General features: G+C 46.2%; 1 protein-coding gene across 1 annotated transcript in view; it reads right to left on the bottom strand.

The window, feature by feature from the left end:
• The window catches only part of UIMC1 (ubiquitin interaction motif containing 1), a 74,146-nt gene extending 49,225 nt beyond the window's left edge, over nucleotides 1–24,921 (bottom strand). The window contains exons 1-5 of the mRNA XM_056113143.1: nucleotides 24,774–24,921; nucleotides 19,067–19,151; nucleotides 10,468–10,592; nucleotides 8,847–8,955; nucleotides 7,726–8,465 (exon numbers count right to left, since the gene is read on the bottom strand). Coding sequence (XP_055969118.1) covers nucleotides 7,726–8,465; nucleotides 8,847–8,955; nucleotides 10,468–10,592; nucleotides 19,067–19,151; nucleotides 24,774–24,920 — 1,206 coding nt within the window. The 5' untranslated portion in view covers nucleotide 24,921. The remainder of the gene's footprint in view (nucleotides 1–7,725; nucleotides 8,466–8,846; nucleotides 8,956–10,467; nucleotides 10,593–19,066; nucleotides 19,152–24,773) is intronic.
• Between the last annotated feature and the right edge of the window lie 1,051 nt (nucleotides 24,922–25,972).

Here is a 25,972-nt window from a genome sequence, read left to right as displayed (position 1 = left end):
CGAGTGAACACGGGGATGAAGTTCAGCTCTTTAGTGTTCGACTGAGAATGGAAGCCAATAATAATGCAGCCTCACACTTGCTGAAATTCAACACACTGCACATTTACTGGTAAGTGAATTTAAACAAACAAAGAAGTCTTTTTCAGAAAAAGGGCACTTAGGGTGTTGCTGATGGAGAAAAAGGAATGAGAAAGGTCACCTCTCTTCTTTTTGCTTTTTAGTCATACCCAGCATTGCTCAGGGATCACTCGTGGCAGTGCCTGTGGGACCATATGGGATGCCAGGGATCAAAGCTGAGTTGGCCATGTGCAAGGCAAACACTTTACCAGCTGTACTATCACTCCGGCCCCTGAAAGGTGACTTTTCAATAGAAAAACCAGGAAAGGGTGGAACAGGGAAAAAATAAGGCACTGGTCATCTTCCATACAGCAGACCTAAGTTTGTTCTCCGGTACTCCCTAAGGTCAGGAATAAGACCTGAGCGTCACCAGGGGAGGCTCAACAACACCCTCCCCCCCCCCCGCAAATACTGGGGAAAATGCTGTCCTCTGTTGGAAGTCTCTGGGAAACAGCCAAGTCAAACCCCAAACTAAAGCTTCTTTTGCTACAAATGTGCCACAGATTCTAGGATATCTGTTAAGAAATGTGACCAAACCTTTTCTTCTTTGATTCATCATTTCAGATGGCATAAATGTTAGCTTATTAATTGGAGGTACATAAAAGCAGCTTCTGCTGCCTAGGATGGGGGAGCACGAGCCATGGGCTGGGGGAGACTTTGGAGGTGGTGCCTGAGCTGGGAGGCTTCCCCCAGTTGATGGAAAGCTTCCAGTGGAAATTCTCAGGGTCTCCAAAGGATATAAATAATCTAAACAAGTGAGGCATCCCGCCTGCCACTCTGCTCAATGATGAAATAGACTGAAAAACAGGAAGCGCCGAGATGAGGATTCAGTCACGGGAAAGATAAAGTTGTCCAATGATCAGGGATGCAGTCATTATGAAAAATGGAAGTTCGGCAAAACTGTCAGAAGGACTGAAATACAACAGCAATAAATACTTCACCTGACTATTTGTTGGAACCCAGAAGTGACAAAAACCGTTTCATTCCAGAATCAGAGGGGGGAATTTTTTAAAGCCGAAACAAAGGTAAATACTGACACCTAGTGTCTAGTTGATAGAACTTTGTGTTTTTTGGATGACTATAAATAAGCCTTGGGATTCAGAAGCACTCAAGGCATTGGAGGTTATAAAAGACCTCAACTCCCACTTTACATTCAAGACTATCTCTACTACCGGTGGGACACTACAGGGGACAAGGTGTCTGCCTGCCTTGCATGTGGCCAACTCTGGTTTGAGCCCTGGCACCAGATGGGGTCCTCTGTGCATCACAAGGAAGGATCCCCAAGCACAGAGCTAAGACTAAGCCCTGAACCTCGCACCGCACCCCCATCTCTATCACGCCATTTCTTTCTAATTGTATTTCTACCCTGTGCCAGACCATTGCTAATCATTTTGCTTGCGCTGTTTCCTTTAATCTTCACAAGAACCTTTGAGGCAGAAACCACTCAATTATCTTAGAAATGAGGAAAGTGGAATTGTCCATTATATAATTTGCCCCAAATACCACAGAGCTGGTCCGAAATAGAGCTGCAATTTCAGACTCCAAAGTCCACGCTTTAATCAGCATTGCGGAGTTCACGGAAATGCTCTTCTCCACCATTTCCACACTAAATCCAAAGAATGTCTCCATTTCAATAAACCCTTTTTAATTTCTCCACTTACAACTCAGTGGCAGTAATATGAATGTCAGGGGGAATGTGAGGTCCTCCCAGAATATGAAAACAATATAACAAAACAAGTGAAAAAACTCTTGATTAGAATCCCCAAGCCTAATCAAGGGAAACGGAAGTACGACAAGAATATTAACTTGAAAAAAGTTGTGGCCAAATCAAGACATTGCAATCTCTGTTAAAAAATATGTTGCTGGGACTGGAGTGATAGTACATCAGGTAGGGTGTCTGCCTTCTACACAGTTGACCTGGGTTTGATTCCCAGCATGGCATATGGTCTCCAAACACCCCCCCCACCACCACCACAGGAGTGATTCCTGAGCACTGCTGGGTGTGGTCCAGAAAACCAGAAAAAAAGTTCTGGTGCCAGAGTGACAATACAGAGAGTAGGGTGCTTGCCTTGAACACTGCCAGCCTGGGTTCAATTTCTGTCACCTCATATGGCACCCCAAGACCTGCCAGGAGTGACCCCTGAACACAGAACCAGGAGTAAGCACCAAGTGCCACGAGGTAGGACCCAAAAAACAAAACAACAACAAAAATATTATGATGACAAAATGGGATAGCTCTACAAAGATTTCCACCTCTAAAGCACAGGTGGGGAATGTTGCAGGTGTGGAAATGGCCCTGGTGCATGATGGGACAGACATAATACTTTTCACTAGCTGCCCGCATCCCATTTGCTTATAACACAGGGCCCTCAAATCATGTTATAATTAATATCCAAATGGCTCTGGGCAGAAAAAAGTTACCCCACATCTGATCTAGAAGAAGCAAGCAGTGTCTTTAACACTACTGCTGATGATTAGGCCCAGGTTTGATCACCTTTCTCTTTAAAATTGACAAGGCATCCTGTTTATGACAAAAAAGTACTCTTTGTAATCAAGGGAACTAGATCTGATTGGCAGTAACAAAACAGTGCGACAGAGATTGTTTTGGGGTTTTGTTTGGTTGGCTTTGGGTCCACACACAGAGAAATTCAGGGGTCAATCCTGGCTCTGCACTCAGGAATTACTCCTGGCAGGGCTCAGGGGATCAATCATATGGGAAGCTGGAGATTAAACCCAAGTCAACCCATATGCAAGACAAGCACCCCAGCCCGCTGGATAACCCACTTCTTTTTTAATTTTTTACAGAGGGAAAGGGAGTGGAAATTGCCCAGCAATACTCAGGGATCATTCCTGGCAGGTCTCAGGACCCTCTCCCTGCCTCAGGGTGCTGAGGATCTAAAACAGATCAGTCACAGGCAAGGCAAGCACCCTATGTTCCATATTCTCTCTAGACCCATGACAGAATACTATTTGTTGGGGTCAGAGAGATAATAAGGCACACAGCTAAGGCACTTGCCTTGCATGTAGTAAACCAGGGGTTTAATACTTGTCAGCCTATAGGGTTCCCCCAAATACTGTAGAGATCCTTGAGCAGAGTCAAGAGTAAGCCCTGAGCAACCAAACCATACATAAAGAAAACTAAAAGAATCCTATCTGCAGCAATAAGCTGTCGGGGAAGTTAACAGAATGTTCATTCTAATCAGTCACCTCATTCGGACCCAACTCCAGGCTATTCTAAAAATCCTGGCTGCTTTTAAACCCCAGCACAACCAAGTCTGTGCTCTCAAACTCTGGCCACTGAGGTGCTTTTTCAAGCTACCCACTTGAATTACAAGCATGTACTGTTCGTTCTTTTTGAAGATAATTTGTCCTCTCAAGAAAAGCAGCCACTGATATGCAAAAAGAAAAAAAAAAACACCCTAACTCACAAAACATGCTATCGTTAGCATGACGTCACCTAACTCCTTTCGGGGAAAACTGGCCAGTCATTTAGCACTGTTAAGGAAAATGCTTGCCAGAGAGCCCCCTTCCAAAATGTGGGTGAAGGCTGCATGGGTCCCACAGGAGCCTCCATGATGACCTTTGGCCCCTCAGAGAGAACTATTATTGACGATGGCCTATGAGCTCAGAAACATCACACTAGTTCTTTTAGGGGAAGACATGAATTGTTAGTCCCATTTTATAGATATAAAAATGAAAATCCAAAAGGCTAAATTGGCTTGCTCCCAGTTACAAGAACATGAAAAGTCAAATTTTAACTTTGATATTATGAAATTTCTCATAGCTACCGCTTTCTGAAATTTTTTCATGAGAAAGAAAAAAAAAGGCAGAACAGTGGCACAATAAAACCAAAAATTTATAGTCCAATAACACAAACAGCAACAGAAGACAATATGCAGCATTTGTAATTATGATTGCTTTTATGATACTCAGGGAAAAAAATATGTAATCTTTTACACCATGTAGACATGTGGAAAAAAAAATAAAGAGGCAACTTAAAGGATGGGTTATTAAGGCACTTGTATGCAGCCAACCCTGGTTCAATCCCCAGAACCAGAAACAGTTCCCCCCCATGACCTCCCCTGAGCACTACCGGATATGACCCAAAAGCCAAAAATATAAAACAAACAAAAAACACCGAAGAGGCCCTGTAAATGTCCCTAAACAAAACTGTTTTAGTAAGTTAAAGAAAACCAGACGTGAAGCACACTCCATTAGTGGGGGTGAGGAAAAAACTGGAAAACTACACTTACTATCCCAATGGATTGTGTCCCCAAATAAATAAAGGAAGCTGCCAAAACACTAAGGTTGGTGAGTAAGAAAAATACACACGGGGCTAAAGATAGTCTGGGCATAGGGCATGTGCCTTACATGAAGTGAGCCTCAGTTCAAATCCCTGGCACCACCCCATAAATCGAGTACCCCCATGTGTGACCAATCCCTCAAAAAAGTACCCATAAGATCTAAACATACCAGGGGCCAGCAGAAACAGTACAGCAGGTAAGGTGTTTACCTTGCATTCGGTTGATTCAGGTTCAATCCCAGCACCCCAGGGAGGCCTCCAAACCCTACCAGGAGTAATCCCAAGCATGCCAAAACCCAAAAGTCTAGAGTGCTAGAGGGAGTATACAGCAGGTAGGGCGCTTGCCTTGCACACAGTCATCCTGGGTTCAATCCCCAGCATCCCGTATGGTCCTCTGAGCATCGCCAGGAGTTATTCCTGAGCACATAACCAGAAGTAAGCCCTGAGCATTGCTGGGCGTGGCACCCTTGGGGGAAAAGGGGGGGGGGGGAATCTAAACACACCAGAAAAAAATACAAAGGGGCCCAATCCATTCATAAGGGACATAGCAGAGATATTCTCTCTCATCTCAGTCTGCCAAAAACTCCCCAGAGCTACTGCAGATCTGTGAATGGAGCAGGTGGTACTTACACAATGCAGTCAACCTGTCTATTTATACCTCAACAGAAGAAAAACTGGCAATCGCTAACAAAATTCTAAATGACTATTTCCTTTGATCTACCAACTAAATCGACAAGAAATTCTCTAATATGTCTTTCCCAGGTGGCTGAAAATACCCTCCTTCTAAGAGTAATCACTGCAATCATGTTCATAATAGGAATTCTGTCTGGGGCCAAAGAGGTAGGAAGGAAACTATTTGGCTTTGCTTGCAGCTGACCCTGGTTCCATGCCCAGCACCATATAGTGTACCCTGAACACCGCCAAGAGTAACCCCTGAGCACTACTGGATCTACCCAATCACCACACACACACACACACACACACACACACACACACACACAGAGAGAGAGAGAGAGAGAGAGAGAAATACTGGAAACTGAATGTCCATTTAATAGGGCACTAGATAAAATTAACTCAGTCACACATGGGGTACAACAGAGGCAAGAAGAGAGAAAAAGACAGAGAGACTTTCTACATGGTTATAGAATGCTTTTGTGGAGATTTAAAAAAAATTAAAGGGCACACGAAATATGCTGTGTCCAAGGGCCAGAGCGGTAGCACAGTGAGGCCAACCCAGGTTCAATCCCCAGCACCCCACTAGGCCCCCAGACCCCCACCAGGAGTGATTCCTGAGCAGAGTCAGGAGTAGCTCTGAGCGCTGCTGAGTATGGCCCAAAAAACAGAAGGAAAAAAAATTAAAAATATGAATGGACACCTACTATGGGAATGCAGCCTACCTCTGTAGGTGGGGCAAGGACAAGGACAGGAAATGCCATTCCTTGGGAAAAAAAGAACTCAAGTCACTCTGGGAGGAACAGATACCAATGACAACACTGATGACATCACCAATTATCAAAACAGGGGAATGGGCAGAATCAAGAGAATGTCAACGGGGTTCCTCTTTGATGTCTTGATGGTAACTTTACAACTTTATAAATATATGGGCAGGTCGTACAGTGGGAAAGGTGCTTGCACACAGCCAGTCTGAGTTTGATCCCTGGTACTGCATATGGTCCCCTGAAGCCTCGCAGGAGAGATTCCTGAACGCAGTTGGATATAGCCACCAAACAAACGAAAAACAAAACAAAACAAACCACCAATTCTTTAGGCACAAGCTTGGGGGTCCCTTTCTACCCCTTTCACAACCCATGACGGAATGTTTCCCCTTCCCTGAGTTTCAAGTCCCTTAAAGAGTAATCCTGGCCATGTGCCCCTTTTGAGAGCTCCCCCTACCCCCGGAACCCCACTCAGCAAAAAACACCCATCAGGGCTGGGTGGTACTTCAGTGGGATGAGCACAGGCTCTGCATGCAGGAGCCCAGATTCCACCCCCAGCGTCACATGGTCCCCTGCGCACTGACAAGAGTGACCCCAAAAGCACAAAGGGGGTGAGGGGAGAAACTAGATTACAAGGTCTGAGGGACAGCACCCAAAAGGAGAGAACAAAAGGGAATGCCGTGCCACAGAGGCAGGGAGGGACGGGGGGGGGGGGGGGGGCATGGGGGGAGGGATACTGGGATTCATGATGGTGGAAAATGGGCACTGGTGGAGGGATGGGTACTTGATCATTGTATAACTGAAACCCAAGCACAAAAATTTGTAAGTCTAGGAGCTGGAGAGATAGCACAGCGGGTAGTGTGTTTGCCTTGCATGCGGCTGACCCGAGTTCGATTCCCAGCATCCCATATGGTCCCCTGAGCACTGCCATATAACTCCTGAGTGCAGAGTCATGAGTAACCCCTGTGCCATCGCCGGGTGTGACCCAAAAGGCAACAACAACAAAAAAATTGTTAAGTCTACAACTGTACCACAGTATTTCACTAATAAAAAAAAAAAAAAAAAAGAAAAACAAGGTCTGAAGGAAGTTAAAAAAAAAAGTGAGGTAAGTACAAATGGTGGAACAATCACTGGAAACTAGCACTAAAGCCTGACTTTGGGAAACGGGCGGCTGGGGATGGGAAATGAGACAAGGCTTCTTTTATTTATAGCTTCTGAAATTCTGAGGCGTGCAGACATTACTGTTATCTCTTAGAAATGTGAACTGCTGTAGACAGAAGAAAAATTTCAAGACACAGACCCAAAAAATGACTTCATGTACATACCACATGACTGAATATAGTTTTCCAAAAGTAGGGCCAAAGAGACAGTAGATTAGCCAGGGCACTCGCCTTGCGCATGGCTGATCCAAAGTCAATCCCTGGCAGCCCGTAGGGTCCCCCAAGCCTAACCATGAATGATCCCCAAGCACAGAGCCAGGAATAAGCCCTGGGCACAGCTGGATATGAACCAAAAACATACAAAGAAACAAAAGAAATTATATACCTAATAGGAAAAGATACAAGATAAACCATGCACTGGGAGAAAGGAACAAAAACTATTACAAGAGAGTTCATTTTATTGAAAAAATATTTTAAACATTTTTTTTTTATATTAGAATGGATGACTGGCTCTCGGTGCTGGGATTGCGAGCAATTTTTCTTCTTTATACTCTTCAGTGCTTGCCCTGTTTTCCAGAATGAGCATGTGTTACTCTAAGCATCGAAGGAGATTTAAAAAAAACCACCACCAAAGGAACAGAGCACTACAAGTCAGCCTAGCTTAATTTTCGAATCAATCGTCCTTAATCACAGCACCGCCGGCCCTTACCTGACCATGACTCGTGGTGGGTTGTTCTTCCTCCAACAAAGGATTCTCCTGCAAGCTTTCGACGGGGCTTTCTCGGAAATCCATGGGCTTGGCGTGCCAGATAGCGGCCCTAGACTCCTGCCTCACCTCTGTGTCTTCATCTCCTGCATCTTCGGAGCTACCTTCCTTTTGCTCACTAGCCTGATCGCCTTGGCCACATTCGCTCTGGATCAGAGAGGGAGGGCTGGGTAACACGGGATCCCCAAAGCCTTTTTTCCTTAAGAGCTGCCTCTGAGCCTTTTTCAGACTCTTTTGATACACCTCCAACTGGCAGAGAATGACCTTGGTGTACTGGTTAGGGTCCACGCCGGACGGGCAGAATGGAACACCCCAGAAGTAGTGCACTGTGCCCTCAGCGTCCTGGAGACATTTAGCCTCTGTGGGCGCGGGCCGACAGGGCCTAGCTGTGTCCCCCCTACCCTGGGCAGCCTGTGGACATGCGGAGCCCTTCCCAATAGTTTCCTGGGGTTTCCCCGACACTGTGTGCTCAGTCAAATGGCCAGTGCATCTGTCAGCACAGTTAGCGGTCCCATTCTCAAACACTGGCGAGTTTGCCTGCTCCCAGCTTCCTGAGCTGCCACAGCTCGACTCCTCTTCTGTGCTTTCAGGGTGGTCCCAGGGCTCCTCTCTGTCCTCAGCCTCGTTTCCCTGACTGATAAGGGAGCCTTTAAACAGGGATGGAGGTCCCAGATGCCATTTGCCTGTAGGTATTTGAGAAAAAGTAGGGCTCAGGACCAACTTTTTTACGAAGCGAGATTGGTAAGCTAGCTCTTACCAAGAATTACATCATGGGGGGTGCTGTTTGGCTTGTTTTGTTGCCGCCGTTTTTATGTGTATGTGGTTTTGGTGTTTTGGTTTTTTTTAAAGGCTCTTCTTTGGATTTTATCAAATGTTGGTTTCTCCTTGGAGATCAAAAGGATGCTGGGTATTAATGTGAGCTCAATTTACTTTCTGAACGAACCTCTTTAATACCACCAGCAGGACTTTGGGGCATGTCTGTTCTAGCTACGCTCGGTGAGAGCGCCCTTGTGGTGTATGGTTACAAGTTGATGAGTGCAAGGAGTCAGAACAGGGAGACATGCCTTCAGTGGGCCCCGAGTCTGTGGTGTTCTCTTGGTGGGACTGGGAAGATGACGGTCCAGTGGCCAGAGGTCCAGAGCTGGAAGCTGGAGCATCCGAAGGCCGGCAACTCTGAAACAAGTGATTCCACAACCAGACGAGGTTGATTATTAGAACAGCGACACAGGCAGGGGTCACAGCAAGGACATATGGGGAAGGCCACTGTCTTTAAGAGACTCTGCTCTCCAAATCGTAGTTACTGAATTCATTGGAACTCTACGGAGGGTGGGCAGCCTGCAGAGTGCAAAGCGCTGGACTCAATCCCCTACACTGATTCCTTTGCTGGTCTGAGCAAAGGGAACGGCGAAGAGAAAAAGGCAGGGGTTTGACTGCCAACTGGCAAATATCCTTCACACCCTTGGCATGCAAACAAATTTTAGTAAGGTCCAGAGAGAGAGAGAGAAACAGAGAGAGAGTGCCAGAGATATTAGGTGTTAAAAGCGCTTTCTATCACCATCCTCCAAACCCCCAGCACACATATGGTCCCTGAGCAGCAGCCAGAACAGTCCCTGACTACCATCAGGTGTGGTTCTCCCCACCAAAAAACAAACCAAACAGCAACAAAAAGTAAGGTAAAGGGCCAGAGAGATAGTACAAGAGGTAAGATGCTTGGTTTGTACGTGGCCAGCCCAGGTTAACCCTGGCACCACATAAGGTTCAACCAGGGAGTGATTATTGAGCAGTGAGGAAGAAGCCCTGACATTGCCGCACATGGGCTCCAAATTGAAAAAAAAAAAAAAATCCTAAGTGGCTAATTTTAATGCCACAATTCAATCACGTAGTCAAATCCCCATAAACAAGCAGGACCATCATTTAAACACGGTCCACATTACCCCTTCTTCCTCACCTGAACCCACCTCCAATTCTCCTTTCTCTCCTCTGCTTCCCAAACAGGAGTGGGAAGCACCTCTGGGTTGCTAGGAACTTGGGTCACTGGCAGTTTTTCGAAACTACAACCTATCCTAAAGATGGGGACTCAGGACCAGAATTGATAGTACAGTGGGGAAGGCACTTTGCCTTGCATGTGGCCGACCTGGGTTCCATTCCCGCACCCCAATATGGTTCCCCAAGCACTGCCAAGAGTGATGTATAGCCCAGAGCCAGGAGTAAGCCCTGAGCACTGCCAGATACAGCCCCCAAACAAAACATAAAACCCACTGAAAATCTGTTGGGTGGAAACAAACTGCTTTCTTAGAAAGGAACAAAAACATGCCTTTCTAATTGAGGTCTTGGGGCTAGAAAGACAGTGCAGCAGGTAGGAGGTTTGCTTTGCACACAGCCAACCCAGGTTTGATCCCTGGAATCCAAGGTGGTTCTCTAAGTACCACCAGGAGTAATTCCTGAGTGCAGAGCCAGGAGTGACCCCTGAGCACCGTCAGGTGTGGCCCAAAACACAAAAATCAACAATTTGAGGCCTCCAGTCATTCAATGACCTTTTGAAATGGATTATGGGAAATGAAGGGGCCAGATGAAAACCCTTGGCACGATGACTAGAGCTAGTCCTGAGTACAAAAGAGCCCTGGAAAAAAGCCATGCAGATCTGATCCAAGCTCCCCCAAAATGGTGTCAATACAGCATACTTACATTCAGGCTTTCAGCAATGGCTTTCCTCAAGAGCGCCTCCTCTTCTTCCTCCTGGCTGTTCACTGCCCTAGCTTCCTGCTCACTCATTTGAAGAGCCAGCTCAAACTGTTCCTCCTCCGTCATCTCTGTAAGAAAAAGGGAGGGACAATGCCGAGAATGAACGAACAAGCACTGGCAAGCTCTAGAATGAGACAACATTTCCACCTAAGACCCAAAAGTATAGAGCAATTTTATCTTTCTCTTTTTTTCAATTTTAAAAAAAAGTTAACCACATCCTGGAATGCTCAGAACTTAACACTCCTTATTTTGTGCTCAAAAATCAGCCCTGGTGGCGGCTCAGGGGACTCTATGTAATGTCAGAGATAGAACCAAAGTCAGCCACTGGCAAGGCAAAGTTATTAAACCTCTCTAATATCTCTCACACCCTGATCTTATAATCTTAAAAGTGAAAAAAAGTTAGAACTGAAAAGATTATTATAGCCAGGAGGGCACTTGCCTTGAACACAACTGATATGGGTTAGATCCCTGGCACCATATATAGTCCCCTGAGCACCTTCAAGGACTGATTCTTGAGCACAGAGCCAGGACAAAGACCCTGAACGCTGCCAGGTGTGCCCCACCCTACCACTCCCCAAAAAGAGAAAAGTCCCACAAAACATAGTGGCCAAGATCATATCCTGAACAACTGCAATCAGAATCCTGACTTAAGAAGTCTGCAAATGTCCATAACGCAGCTTTTGCCAGTTTTGTTTACTACTTTCTCTCCAGTGTATGAAAGAGTGCCTGGCACCAGGCTAATAATAAATATAAACAGAAATGGACACCAATGCCAGGCTCCCAGAGTTCCATCCTAAGCAAAATCTGATCCCACCCATACACCTACAGAAATGACCCCTCAGCACTAAACCAGTCAGAGCCCCCTCAAGCCCCTCTCCCAGCATCACTAGGTCTGACCCCCAAACAAAAACATTTATATTTCTTTAAACAAGTATAATAAATTTTAAAAATGAAAAATTATAGCCAGAGAGATAGATAGCACAGCAGTAGGGTGCCTACTTTGCATGTGGCCAACCTGGGTTCAATCGCGGCAACCCGCAAGGTGCCCTGAGCACCACCAGGGCTGATCCCTAAGCAAGGAGTCAGAAGTAACCCCTGAGTACTGCTAGGTGTGGCCCAAGAACAAAAAAAAGAAAAAAATTAAAAGGGAATCAAAAAAGTTAAAATAGAAAAAGAGGTCAGATTAGGACTGGAGTGATACTACAGCAGGTATGCCATTTGCCTTGCATGTGGCTGACCTGGGCTCAATCCCCAGCACCCCAAACTGTCCCCTTAGCACCTCTAGAAGTAGTTTCTGAGCATGAAGCCATGAGTAACCCCCGAGCATCGCCAAGTGTAGCCCAAAACCAAAACCAAAAACAAAAAAAAAAAGAAGAAAAGAAAAGAAAAAGAGGTCAGAGAGCTAGTAAAAGGAATTTCAGACACTTGCCTTGAATCATTCCAACCCAGATCTATTCCCAAGACTACATGATTCCCCCAAGCAACCACCGGGAGTGATCATTAAACAGAGTCAGGAGAGGTCCCTGAGGACCACTGGGTATAGTACAACCCCCTGCCCCCCGCCACCCCCGTCCCCTGGTCCAAACAGAAAAGAAGCAATGAAATATAAAAATAATGAGCAAGAGCTCCGAGCAGTAACTTCACAAAAGCCACCATTGGAACATGAGAAAGGATCATTAGTAGCAGGGAAATGCAAGTTAAAATGCTACACCACAAGAACTGCGAAAATGAAAAAGACTGACGTGCCTAATGAAGCCATTAAGTCAAGAAAAAGTTGATTACATCCTCCATGTTCAATTTCAGAGAACCAAAAAACCGTGTAATGTAAAAGAGACAAATCTAGGCTCCTTGCAATATGCTGCTTTTCAACACGCAAGTTTCCTAAAAGTTCTGGACAGATGACGCTCCAAGGGCCGGAAGCAGCCACCAGACCCGCTCTTTCCAACAAAATCACACTGCCTCAGTGGGTTTGCATTCTCCAAGGAGGGAGGAGACCAGAACTGGACTGTGGTTTCTTTTCTTTTTCTTTTTTTTAAATTTAGGTTTGTGGAGTCACACCCAGCAATGCTCCAAGGTTCTGTACCCAGGGATCACTCCTGGTACGGAGCTCAGGGGACCCCTAGGAGGTGCTGGGAATCAACTGCACATATGGAAAAGGCCCCTAAACCACTTTCTGATCGCTCCAGTCTGATTATGCAGGTTCAAATTTTGATGCAGGAAGCCAGAGAGGTAGGACAGGTGTTAGGAAACTTGCTTTGCATGCAGCCCACTCCTGGCTTCATCCCCAGCATGGCGTGGTCTCCTGAGCACAAAGCACAGAGTAGCCCCCAACACCACTGGATGTGAGCCAAATCACAACCTCACCCCATCCCCCAATACACGCCCCAAAAAAGACAACTCTTGATTTTGATTTTTTCACAGTCCAGGGAGGGCTACTGATCATCACCTTAGCTCCTGTCCCCTCTCGAGAGAGAGAGTACTTCAGGATTTCTTGTGGAAATTGCCTTGACTCTGTAATACTTAAGTTCACACATATGGAACACAAAGAAAAAAATAGGTGAAAATGGTCATGAGGATTAATTATATGTAAAAACAATGTAACTATGATACCTAAAAAGAGCTCAATCATTATTAAATGGGGACTGGGCCACACTCAGAGGTACTCAGGGCTATTCCTGACTCTGTGCTCAGAAATTACCCCTGGCAGTGCTTAGGGGACGAATGTGAAACCAGGAATTTGAAAAGAGGTCAGCAGCAAGGAAGCAAGTGCCTTTCCTCCTGTACTATCTTGCCTTCCCTCTATCTCTCCTGTCCAGCAAATTTTGCTATTTTTATGCTACAAAAAAAAAAACCACACCTTCCTAACATTACCATCTAACTTAGTCATATTATGTATAACCTTAAGAATATTTTAACTACAGGATACAATAATGTTACTTGACAGTGCCAACATTCTGTATTAATCACTAACCATAAATGGTGAAAAGATATTCCTGATTTTTGGGTTGTTTGGGGGATTTTTTGGGGGGAAGGGAGTTGTCATGGGGTGAGAGGGAGGCTTGAGTCACACCAGCAGTGCTCAGAGCTTATTCTTGGCTCTATGCTCAGGCATCATCACTCTTGGCTGTGCTCATGGGGACAGAGGTGATGCCAGGAATCAAACCAGGGTTGGCCGAGCGCAATATATTATCTCGAGCCCTAAAGACATTGGGGGGGGGGGGGGAGTTATGCTCAGGGGTTCTCCTGGCTCTGCATTCAAGAACTGCTCTTCACAATACTCAGAGGACCACAATGCTCCTGCGATGCCAGGGATCAAACCCACGTCTGCCTTCTGGCACCATGTGGAAGGCAAACACCCTCCCCACTGTACTTTCTGGCCTCTCCTAAGGACACTCACTAGTTATTCACTAGTTATTCACTAGTTATTCACTAGTTATTGTCTCATTTCTCCACATCCACCAAGACCTGAGATTTAAGTTCAAGGAACATCCCTGTTGAAGAGGATACAGTTTACCTGGCCTCAACTATTAAGTATCCAACTATGAAAAAGAAACAGGAGGAATGGAGCACTTGCACAGTGGGTAGGGTACTTGAATGCAGCTGACCCAGGTTCAATCCCTGGTGTCCATATGGTCCCCTAAGCATAACCAGGAATGATCTCTGAGTCTAGAGTCAGGAGCAATCCTGAGCACTGCCAGGTGTGCTCAAACATAAATAAAAAGAAATTTTTTTAAAAAAAGTGAAAGAAACAGGAGAAAACAAACCGAATCCCATGCGAGAAAGAAGTGAGCATGTCACCTTAAGGAGGACGTCAACAAGTGTCAACCCCAGCCAGATGCTTCAGCTCAGCAGCTCAACTCAGCAGTGAACTCTGCAGAGCTACACAACGGGGAGGGAAGCTGATTATGCGGATCACAATTTATGATGATTAACGTCTCCCAACATTCAGGTTAGCCTCCCGCAGAGATGGGCAAACAGGCTGTTAACAATCCAGAACATGCCGCTAGATATTACCCATCCGAGGACTGCGTCATTCATCGCTATTTCTACTGGCTGTGAGAGCTCATTTCATAACGAAGAAAAAAAAAAACTGAACAAGATAAAGAGTTGTCCTGCCACCGGCCTTTGCAGAAAGCAACCTTTTACTTATGTAGCTCTGTAACTGTGATAAAGCTGATCTACCTGAGAGCCAGGCACTGCTTATATATGCAAAAGCCAATCTGTCACACTCTTGAAAGCATTAAGACAACTGTCATGGGGCAGGCGGGAGATAGTACAACAGATAAGGTGCTTGCCTTGTACGTGTCTGACCCAGGTTCACTCCCCAGTACCCCAGATGGCACCCCCCGCCCCGAGTCTACCAGGAGTGAACCTTGAGTGCAGAGCCAGGAACCCTGAGCACTGCTGGGTGTAGCCAAAAAACAAACCCCAAGAAAGCACCCTTACTCTCGGCCAGGAGTCCCGGGTTTGATTGCTGGCACCAGGCTTCCCAAGCACTAGGGATAATCCCAGAGCACCACCAAGGATGGCCCAAAACAAACAAAAAAGAGCATTAACTTAACTGCCTAAAGCCCAGGTAATGGTTATATCAATTATAACATGCTAACTAAAAAGTCCCAGGGGCCACAGGGAGCACAGCAGTAAGGTGGAGTAAGGCCTTGCACCTGGGATTCAGTACCCATAACCACACGGGGTCCTCCAGGGCTAGCCAGGAGTGATCCCCGAATGCTGCCAAATAGGGCAAAAATATACGTATATACACATATATGGCATATTAAAATATGTATCTCAGGACTGGAGAGATAGTACAGCCGGTAGGGTGCTAGCATGTGGCCGACCCAGGTTCAATCCCCAGCATCCCGTACAGTCGCTCATGCACAGCCAAGAATAATTCCTGAGTGCAAAGCCAGGAGTGGGCCCTGGGCACTGCTGGGTATGATGCAAAAACAGCCTAAAATATATTTTATTATATATGTTTATTTACGTGTATTTTTTTTTCCTCTAACTTTTTGGGCCACAGCTAGCAAAGCTCAGGACTTCCCCTGGCTCTGCGCTCTGGGGTCACTCCTACTAAGGCAAGCGCCTTACCCACTGAACTATGTCTCCAGCCCCAAAAGAGGTTTCCTAAGGAGCCCAAAGGGCCACAGTTTCTTCAAGAGTATGACTGCCTGGGACAAAAACTGAGCAAGATACAAGGAGAAAGAGACGAATCCACTCTCGTCTGTGGAAACTTGGACGCCGATCAGAAACAGGCAGCTCTGGGAGGCAGAAAATCAATATGAACTCAACACCACCATTAATCAACCGCTTGTAATGGACATGTACAGACTACTTCAACCACTAACAACAGAATACAGAATACACGTTCTTTTCCAGCTCCCTCAGAACATTCACCAAGACAGACTACATTCGAGGTCATAAAACACAACTTCACAAATAAAAAGCAACAGAAATCAGACACTGGCCCTCAGACACCGTTGGAATTAAACTAGAAATCAAGGGCCAAAAAATTTATCATAAGATAGATATATTGTGCCTAACTCACTAATGCTTAACCTGTAGATCTAAAGAAAGGGAACATTTTTAGTCACCTGTGATCCATACAACATGCAATTTCTTATTTCACACTGTAATAAGTAGTTAGTGTGAAAATTTATTAGAAATGACATGAGGTTTGACCAACTTTAAAAGCATCATTAGTTTACTGTCATGACTTGGTTGCCTTTCAGATCAACAAAACATCTAATTTATTCTGTTGAGAAGTTGTGGGTGCTTTTAAGTGTATTACAAAAAAAAATCCTCACTTGTAGGGCCAGAGAGATAGTAGAGCAGGTAAGGGACTTGTCTCACATGTGGCTGACCCAGTTTTAATCCCCAGCACCCCATAAGATCCTCTGAACCCTGCCCTGGAGTGTTCCCTGAGCACAGAGTCAGGAATAAGCCCCTGAGCACAGGGAGGGAAGAAGGGAAGGAAGGAAGAAGGGAAGGAGGGAGGGAGAGAGGGAAGGGGAGAGGAAAGAAAGGAGAAAGAGAGGGAGGAAGGGAGAGAGAGAGAAGGACGGGAGGGAGGGAATAAAAGGAAGGAGGGAGGGAGGAAAGGAAGGAAGGAAGGAAATGGGGTCAGAGCAATACTACGGCAGGTAGGGGATTTGCCTTGCATGCAGTTGACCCAGGTTCAATCCCCAGCATCCCATATGGTCCCACTGAGCACTGTCACAAGTAGTTTCTGAGTGCAGAGCCAGGAGTAATCCCTGAGTATTGCTGGATGTGACCCAAACAACAGAAAAAAAAAAGCAAAAAAAAAAAAAAAAAAAAGAAATCTCAAATACATGGAGACTAAGTACAGTAAAAATAAAGGCCCTCCCGTTGATCATCGATTTGCTCGAGCGGGCCCAGTAATGTCTCCATTGGAGACTTTGTTGTTACTGTGTCTGGCATATCGAATACTCTCGGTAGCTTGCCGGGCTCTCCAAGAGGGGAGGAGGAATCGAACTCGGGTCAGCCATGTTGGCTGCGTGCAAGGCAGACACCCTACCTGCTGTGCTATCGCTCCAGCCAGTACAGTACAGTACAATAACATGTAGTTCAAAGAAAAAAAAAACACTCAATAGATATATACTGGAGCCCGAACAATACCACAGCAGGTAAGGCACTTCTGTTGCACTCAGCAGTCCTGGATTCAATCCTTGGCATCCTACATGATACACCGGTGCATGCAGAGCCAGAAGTAAACCCTGAGGATTGCTGGTGTGGCCCAAAAACCAAAAATGAAAGAGAAAAAAAAAATATATATATATACACACACACTAAAGGAAAATGAAAATGCCGCTTTACAAAATTTGTGGGCTGTGGTAAAAGCATTACTTAGACATTTGTAACATTAAGCACTTATGTTAGAAAAGAAGACAGATGTCCATTTCATCACCTAAGTTTCCACCTTAGGAAACAAAAAAAGAACAGCAAATTAAATCTAAAGTAAGCAGAAGAAAATAATAAGAGTGACAGCCAAAATCAATGCACTTAAAAATAAGAAATCAATGAAGAAAATAAAACAAACCAAAGGCTGGTTCCCTGAAAATTAGCAATAAAATTGATAAGCTGGTCCAGAATGACAATACAACAGATAGAACGTTTGCTTTGTAAACTGAGGTCCTCGGAGCATCACCAGGAGTAATTCCTGAGTTCAAAGCCAAGAGTAAGCCCTGAGCATTGTCAGGTGTGGCCCAAATCCCGCCCCCTCCCCCACAAAAAAATTGGTAAGCTGGGGCTGTAGTGCTAGTAGAGCAGGCAAAGTGCTAGTTTTGCATGCAGCTGACCAGGATTTGATCCCAGCACCCGTTAGGGTCCCCCGATTCTGCTCAGAGTGACTCTCGAGTACACAGCCAGGATAAGTCCTAAGCACCACTGGCTATGGCCAAAGTAACCTATGTTTCTCCCCACTACCACCACCACCAAAAAAAAAAAAAAAAAAAAAGACCTTATCATGGAGCTGGTGAGATAGGGTCGATGGCACTTGCTTCCTTGCACATGGCCAGTCCCTCCCTCAGTTCCAGTCCCAGCACCACAGAGGGTACCCACAGGCACTACTAGGGATCGCTCCTGAGCATACAGTCAGGAACGGCCCCTGAGTACAGCTTGGTGTGGCCCCCCAAACTCCAATTAATAAAGGCATAAATAAGGAACTAAAGGGGACTGGTGCGACAGTAATGCCTAGCACCATATGCCTCCCCCCACCCCCAAGCCCTGAAGTAGGAATAGTCCCTAAGCACTGCTTGGTGTGGCCCCAAAACCCCAATTAAGAAATGCATAAATAAACCATAATGCCCAAAAGGGGAGGGAGGGAGGGAGGGAGGGAGGAGGAGGAGAGGGGGAGGAAAGAGGAGATGAGAGAGAGGGAGAGAAAATTATTATTGCTCTGGTCTAGGATTCCCTCCCTCCTTCCCTCCTTCCTTCCCGGACTCCCTCCCTCCCTCCTGGCAGGCTGGGGGAGGAAGGACAGGAAGGAAACTGGGGTCACTAGTGGTGGGAAATGTACACTGGTGAAGGGACCCGTGATGGAACATTGTTATGTCTGAAACCCAATCATAGACAACTTTGTAACTGTGTATCTCATGGCAATTCAATAAATAAATAAATAAATAAGAAATGCATAAATAATAAACTAGAAGGGCTGGTGCGATAAGTGCTGGGGGTAAGACACACAACTTGCATGCAGTGGTACTGGGCTCACTCCCCAGCACTGCATGATCCTCAGCGTATCACCAAGTATGGTGCAGGTAACTCCCAACCCCACAGGGACCAAGAGGCACTACATCCTCACACCAAAGTACAGTGAGGGTCCCCAGATCTCTTGAGCACTGCACAGGAGGTCCCCATATCCACCCTCCACACACTCCAACTAAAATAGAAACCAGAATGGATTACATATAATATTATGACCACTGTTTTATGAAACATGCTTCAGCCAAGTGTTTCTATAGAGACAGGTGTACTTAATCACTGCATTTTTAAAACCATTCTCAGCATGAAAATGGAAACATACGTGCGATTTTTCTCTTAGCCAAACCCTTGGCTCTGTTGGGCTGTTTCGTTTTTGTATTCTGCAATCCATTCTCTTCCTTTGGTTCCTGTTGTAAAACAAGAAGTATGATCAGCGCGACTGCCATTAATGAGTGCTCTTTTCACCTCCTCTACAACAGAGGGCGAACTCTGGACCAACAGCGAGTGCTACTAGAAATGTTCCCAGGAAACAAGGAAAAAAAACAAATCTTCATGGCACTAAAAGAAAAATACGTAAGATATGGAACCAATGCAACTCATACACATGAAAATGCCTAAAATTAGGTCAGAGGGCCAAAGAGATAAGAGAGCAGCTAAGGCACTCTCCATGCATGTAGCAAACACGGTTCGATCCCCAGCACCCCATAAGGTCCCCGAGCCCACCAGCAGTGAAACCCGGGTGCAGTGCCAGGAGTAAACCCTGAGCATAGCCGGGTGATGCACAAAAACCAAAAAGGAAAAATTAAAAAGCCAACCCTTGGGGTTAGTGAGACCGTGCTGTTGGTGGGGCTCTTGCCTTGCACAGGGCAACCCAGGTTCAATCCCCGGCATCCCATATAGTTCCCCAAGCCCTGCTAGGAGTAATTCCTGAGTGCAGAGTCAGGAGTAACCCCTGAGCATTGCTGGATGTGCACCACTGCTCAAAAAAAGTCAACCCGTAGGAAATTCGTGGATTGGAACTTCATTTCTTTCCTAACACTGTAATTGAACTGTTGATTATCACTTAATCACTTAACTTCCCCTTAGTCATTGATTTGCTCGAGCGGACGCCAGTAACGTCTCCATTTGTCCCTGTCGCGTGCTAGTGTAGTCCAATGGCATCTGTTCGCTCTAGGAACATGAAGAGCCTCAAACCAATCGTTCATGATCTGGATGAAGAAGTCTGACCATCTGGTAGGTGGGCGGCCACACGGTCTTTTGACATCCCGTGGAATCCAGTCGGTAATAGCTCTAGTCCAGCGTCGTCTTTAAATCTCATTACGTGACCAGCCCATCTGATTTTTGACACCTTGGCAAACGAGGCAGCATCCCTGATTTTTGATCGTCAACAGATGTCGGAACTCCGGATTCTTTCTCTCATTTGAGTGAAACATGATATTCCAAGCATAGCTCTTTCAATTCTTCTTTGGGAGACCTGAATAGCGTTCTCATCCTGTTTGCATAGGGCCCAGGTCTCTGAGGCATATGTTAATGCAGGAAGAACAGTGGAAGCAAAGAGATGTGCCCGGAGCCGGAGGTTCTTCATCCTCTTAGCTATTTCGACGCTCTTGAAGGCATTCCAAGCCGCTCTCTTCCTCCTGCGCAGCTCGGGTGCCAGGTCATTTGTCATGTTGACTTCTCGACCTAGGTACACATAGCTGTTGCATTCGGAGATGGTCGTTCCGTTGAGAGCAAATGGGGCATCAGGAACGAGGCTGTTTCTCATAAACATTGTCTTCGTAAGATTCAGCTGTAGTCCAAACTTTCCACACTCACGGTCAAAGTCGGCCAGCATTTGTGCCGCTTGGCTGATGTTTGGTGTTATTAAAACAATGTCATCAGCAAAGCGGAGGTGGTGTAGTTGCCGACCATCTATCTTCACTCCCATTCCTTCCCATTCCAGTCGTAGCATGATGTTCTCGAGGGTGGCACTGAAGAGTTTCGGTGAAATGGTATCACCCTGCTGAACCCCTCTTTTGACATCAATGATTACTTCTTTGTAGAATGGTGAGATCCTGGTAGTGAATCCGCAATACAGCTCACGGAGGATCTTGATGTATTGGACTTGAATGCCCTGATTGGCTAGGGCTTCAGTAACCGCTTCTGTCTCTTTACAGAATCAAAGGCCTTCTTTAAAACAATGAACGTTAGACAGAGCGGCATCTTGAACTCCCTAGAAACCTCAATAAGCTTGGTTATTGTGTGGATATGGTCGATGGTGCTGAATCCTTTGCGGAACCCGGCTTGCTCGCATGGTTGTCCTTCATCTAGTGTTCTGCCAATCCTATTTAGGATGACTCGAGTGAACAACTTGTAGATGACAGACAATAGGCAGATCGGGCGATAGTTGCCAATGTCATGGATGTCTCCCTTCTTGAACAGTAGTACGGTCCTGCTGGTTTTCCATTGGGACGGCACCTTGCATTCAGACAGGTAGCATGTGAAGAGCCGAGCCAGTGTATTGATGAGTACTGACGGCAGGTTCTTCAGGTGTTCAGGTCTGACCTTGTCTGGGCCGGGTGCTGTTCGTTTCTTTACCGACGAAATGGCGTGTCGGATTTCGGATGGGAGAACGTTGGGAACAACATATCCATCCTGTGGAATTTGGTATGTCGGCAAGTGGACATGGCTATCAAAGAGATTTGAGTAGAAGTCATGGATAATCTTCTCCATTGCCATTCTGGAGGATGTGATAGATCCATCAGGACGTCGGAGGGCAGTCATCTTGGTCTTATAGTTGGCGAAGGACAGGCGGGCGTTACGAATACTTTTCCCGGCTTCTGCCGCATCTACCAGCACTTCTGCTCTTCTCTCTTTGAGGTCTTCCTTGATCGCATCTCTGCACTGCTTTGCAAGCTCGGACGTTAGCTTGCGGTTGCCTGAGGCATGCGCCAAACCACACTGGCGAATAAGCTCAAGAGTTTTCGAAGACAGGTGTTTTTTTGTGGCTATCTCTCTTGGCATTCCTCGCACAATCATGGAGGTGCTGAACCAGTCAATCGTATTCCTCGTCAATGTTGTCAACAATGGCATCTTCCAATGTTGCCGCATAGTGCCAAAGAGCTCCCAGTTGGTGGTCGTTCTGGGAGTTCTCTTTTTAAACTTTGCAGCCCTTTCTCCCCGCTCTGTGAAGTAGAATTTTGCACGAAGGAGACAGTGGTCCGATCCCGTTCGGAATTTTGGGACAACAGCGACATCAGTCAGGCAAACTGTCGACTGAATATGATGTGGTCTATTTCGTTGTGGAATCGTCCACCGGGAGACTCCCATGTCCAACGTTTAGATTCTGCCTTCTGGAACTGTGAGCTACTATGGATGGTCTTGGTCGACATGATGAACTCAGACAGTCTCTCACCCTGTTCGTTCCATTCTAGGCCATGGGTCCCGATGTGAAGTTCTTCAGCTGATTTTCTCGGTCCTATCTTGGCATTAAAATCACCCACAATGATCTTGTAGAAGGTGTGGTCTTCTTCCGACACTACCTCCACTACCCAGTCGCCGCCACGACTCCAGGACGCTTTCCGGACCCGCGCGACACATCATAAGACACTAAATACCCATCTTCCAGAATTGCCATACCATATTTGATAGGGTTCAAATATGGTAACACCTACGAGGGCGATTAGAGGTCGCCCCAAAAGCCTCTATCCCTCTCGGAAAGACTGACAAGCTACCAAGAGTATTCCGCCTGCACAGCAGAGCCTGGCAAGCTGTCCGTTGTATATTCGATATGCCAAAACCAGTAATTACAATGGGTCTCATTCACCTGACCCTGAAGGCTTCACCGACATGGCAGCACTGAGAAGGATGAGAAAGGAGAGGCCAATAAAATCTCAAGGCCAAACTAGGCTGCCACAAAGAAGGAAGACAAAAATGATCATCTGTACTTTCAATGCATGTACGCTAGCATCAGATGCATCCATCGAGGACCTGATGGTACAAGCGTGAATGATCAAGTACGACATCATTGGTCTGACCCAAGAAGGCACGAATCTCACCATGCCGTTTTTGACACTGGAGAAGAATTGTTCCTGGGAAAATGCGATAAAAGAGGTGTCGGAGGCGTCAGTGTCCTTGTCAACACAAACTTGGCCATGAGCATTGATTCATTCGAATGCCTAACAACCCGAATCAGACGTTTACATTTGAATAGATGTGGCTCACTGCCGGCAGTTTCTATCTTCGTTGTCTACACACCAACATCTCATTATGATGAAAGAGAAATTGAGAAGTTCTACATGGAGTTGATTATATAAAAGAAAAAAATTTCTATAACTGGTTACAAAGAAGAAATAAAACCAATTTTGAGGTGGACGAAGAGATAGCACAGCAGGTAAGGCTCATATGTTCCGTGCCAATTACATTTGGTGGGGAGAGCAGCTTGGAACCACACCCGTAAGCTCACCTCTTGTGATGTTCTGGCATGCCAGGAATCAAGGTAAGGTAAGGCAGGATGCAAGGTAAGTGCTTTACCTCCTGGACCGTCTATCCCTAAGTTTAAACACAGAACCTCCTACAATCTGTTTGGTTTTGGTCTTGAGGCCCTCCAAGCAGTGCTCAGGGGCTTGAGGGACTTTATGGTGCACCAGGGATAGAACCTGGGTCAGCAGTATACAAGGAAAAGTACCCTACCCACTGTACTATAAATATGGCCCCCAATTTCTTTCTTTTTTTTTTTTAATCTGTGAAAGGGATTAAATCCCTCACAGAGGCAAGAGCTCTACCTCAAAGTTTTATTCCTTGCCCTGTCAGGCCCCTTTATGACACTCTTACGTCTCCTTACACGGCCAGATCAGTAACACAGTGGGTAGAGTATTTGCCTTGCATGTAGCCAACCCGGGTTCAATCGCCAGTATTCCATATGGCCCCCTGAGCACCACCAGGAGTAACCCTGAATGTGAAGCCAGGAGTAACCCCTGAGCATCCTGGGTGTGACCCAAAAAGCCACCAAAAAAAAAAATTTATTTACATACCAAAATAAGACTGATTGGGGCCGGAGTGATAGTACAGCAGGAAGGGTGTTTGCCTTGCACACAGCTGACCCGGGTTCGATCCCCAGCATCCCATATGGTTCCCTGAGAACCGGCAGGAGTGATTCCTGAATGCAGAGCCAGGAGTAACTCCTGAGCATCGCCAGGTGTAACCCAAAACGCCAAAAAAAAAAAAAAAAAAAAAACCGCCAAAATAAGGCTGATTAAAAATTGGGAGTCCGGGGCTGGAGAGAGAGCACAGCAGGTAGGGTGTTTGCCTTGCACGCAGCCGACCCGGGTTTGATTCCCAGCATACCATAGGGTCCCCTGAGTACCACCAGAAGTAACTCCTGAGTGTAGAGTCAGGAGTAACCCCTGTGCATCGCCAGGTGTGACCCAAAAAGCAAATAAATAAATAAATAAATAAAATAGGGCACTGGTGGAAGAATGGGTACTTGATCATTGTGTAACTGAAACCCAAGCACAAAAATCTGTAAGTCTACAACTGTACCTCATGGTGTTTCACTAATTAAAAAATTAAAAATAAATAAATAAAATAAAAATTGGGAGTCCTAGGCTGGAGAGATAACAGTATAGCAGGTAAGGCACTTGCCTTGCACTGAGCAAACTTGGGTGTGATTCCAGGAACTGCACAGGGTTCCCTGGGCCCTGCTAAGGGGGATCCCAGAGCACAGAGCCAAGAGGAAGCCCTGAGCACCACTGGGTGTGGCCCCAAAGCCAAAATTATACAAATAAACAACAGTTCAGCCAGCTGGATTAGGTTGTTACAAAACAGTGGCGGTTAGGAGGCTGAGTTAGAAATCTAGCACTCTTCAGAATAGTATTTATCTGACCTCCAGCCAGAAAGTACAACAGGAGCTTAGAGGGCTTTTCTTACAAGCAGTCTCTTCAACCAACCTGTTGGTCCCCAGAGCACCACCAGAGGTCACTCCTGAGCACCTTCAGGGGTACCCACGCCACCTTTCCCCCACCCCAAAAAAAACAAAACTGAACACTGACCTCCCCCTCACTATCAGAGATGACAATGAATGTATCCTCAACTCTGCGCTTTCTCTTCACAGAGCCGGAGCTGCTGTTTTCCGCCTCTGTCTTCTCCACACTGTGAGGCTCGGAGGGATCTTTAACTTTCTTCTTTCGCCGTGGCATCCTTTTGACTGAAAGGTAAGAAACAATTTACGCAAATAAAAAAATTAAGTTTTCAGGATACTATCTGTTTGGAAATATACAAGAAAACAACTTCTATTAGGGAGCCAGAGAGATGGGACAGGGGTTAAGGAGCTTGCCTTGGATGCAGCCAACCCTAGTTTGACACAGGGTCCCCTAAGTACTTCTAGGAGTTAGCCCTGAATACAGACAGCCAGGATACCTACACCTCCGAACGTATGCCAGGTCATTAAGGGTCGGATATATAGCCCAATGGGTTGGAGCAGATGCTTTGCGTGTGCAGGTCAGAGTATCATTCCTGACTTCACATAGTCAGTTCCCTGAGAACAGCTGGGAGAGACCCCCATACCTTCCCACAACAGAGCCCAGAGTAGCCCCTGAGCATTGCCAGCAGTGTTTAAAAAAAGGGGGGGGGGGGGCAGAGTGATAGTACAGTGTGTAGGGCACTTTCCTTGAATGCAGCTGACACAGGTTCAATCCCTGGCACCATATAGAGTCCTCTGAGCCACGTCAGGAGTGATCCCTTGAGCATAAAGCCCAGGAGTCAGCCCTGGTCACCACCAGGTGCTCCTCTCAACAAAGAAAAGACTATGTAAGTTACAATGCCTTAAGTAAAAAAGTAAAGGCCCTCCCGTTGATCATCGATTTGCTCGAGTGGGCCCAGTAACGTCTCCATTGGAGACTTTGTTGTTACTGTGTCTGGCATATCAAATACATCACGGGGAGCTTGCCAGGCTCTGCCATGCGGGTGAGATACTCTCGGTAGCTTGCCGGGCTCTCCAAGAGGGGCAGAGGAATCGAACTCGGGTCGGCCATGTTGGCTGCGTGCAAGGCAAACACCCTACCGCTGTGCTATCGCTACAGCCCTTAAATGCCTTAAAAAAAAAAAAAAGCAGGGGCCAGAGAGATAATACAGTGGGTAGGACGCTTGCCTTGCATACGACTGCCCAGGTTCAATCCCCGGCTTCCCATACAGTGGTTACCCAAGCACCACCAGGAGTAATTCTGAGTGCAGAACCAGGAGTAACCCCTGA

Source organism: Sorex fumeus, unplaced genomic scaffold, assembly GCF_029834395.1.
Source record: "Sorex fumeus unplaced genomic scaffold, SorFum_2.1 ptg000019l, whole genome shotgun sequence".
NCBI classification, from domain to species: Eukaryota; Metazoa; Chordata; class Mammalia; order Eulipotyphla; family Soricidae; genus Sorex; species Sorex fumeus.
This window is presented reverse-complemented; position numbering and strand designations above follow the sequence as displayed.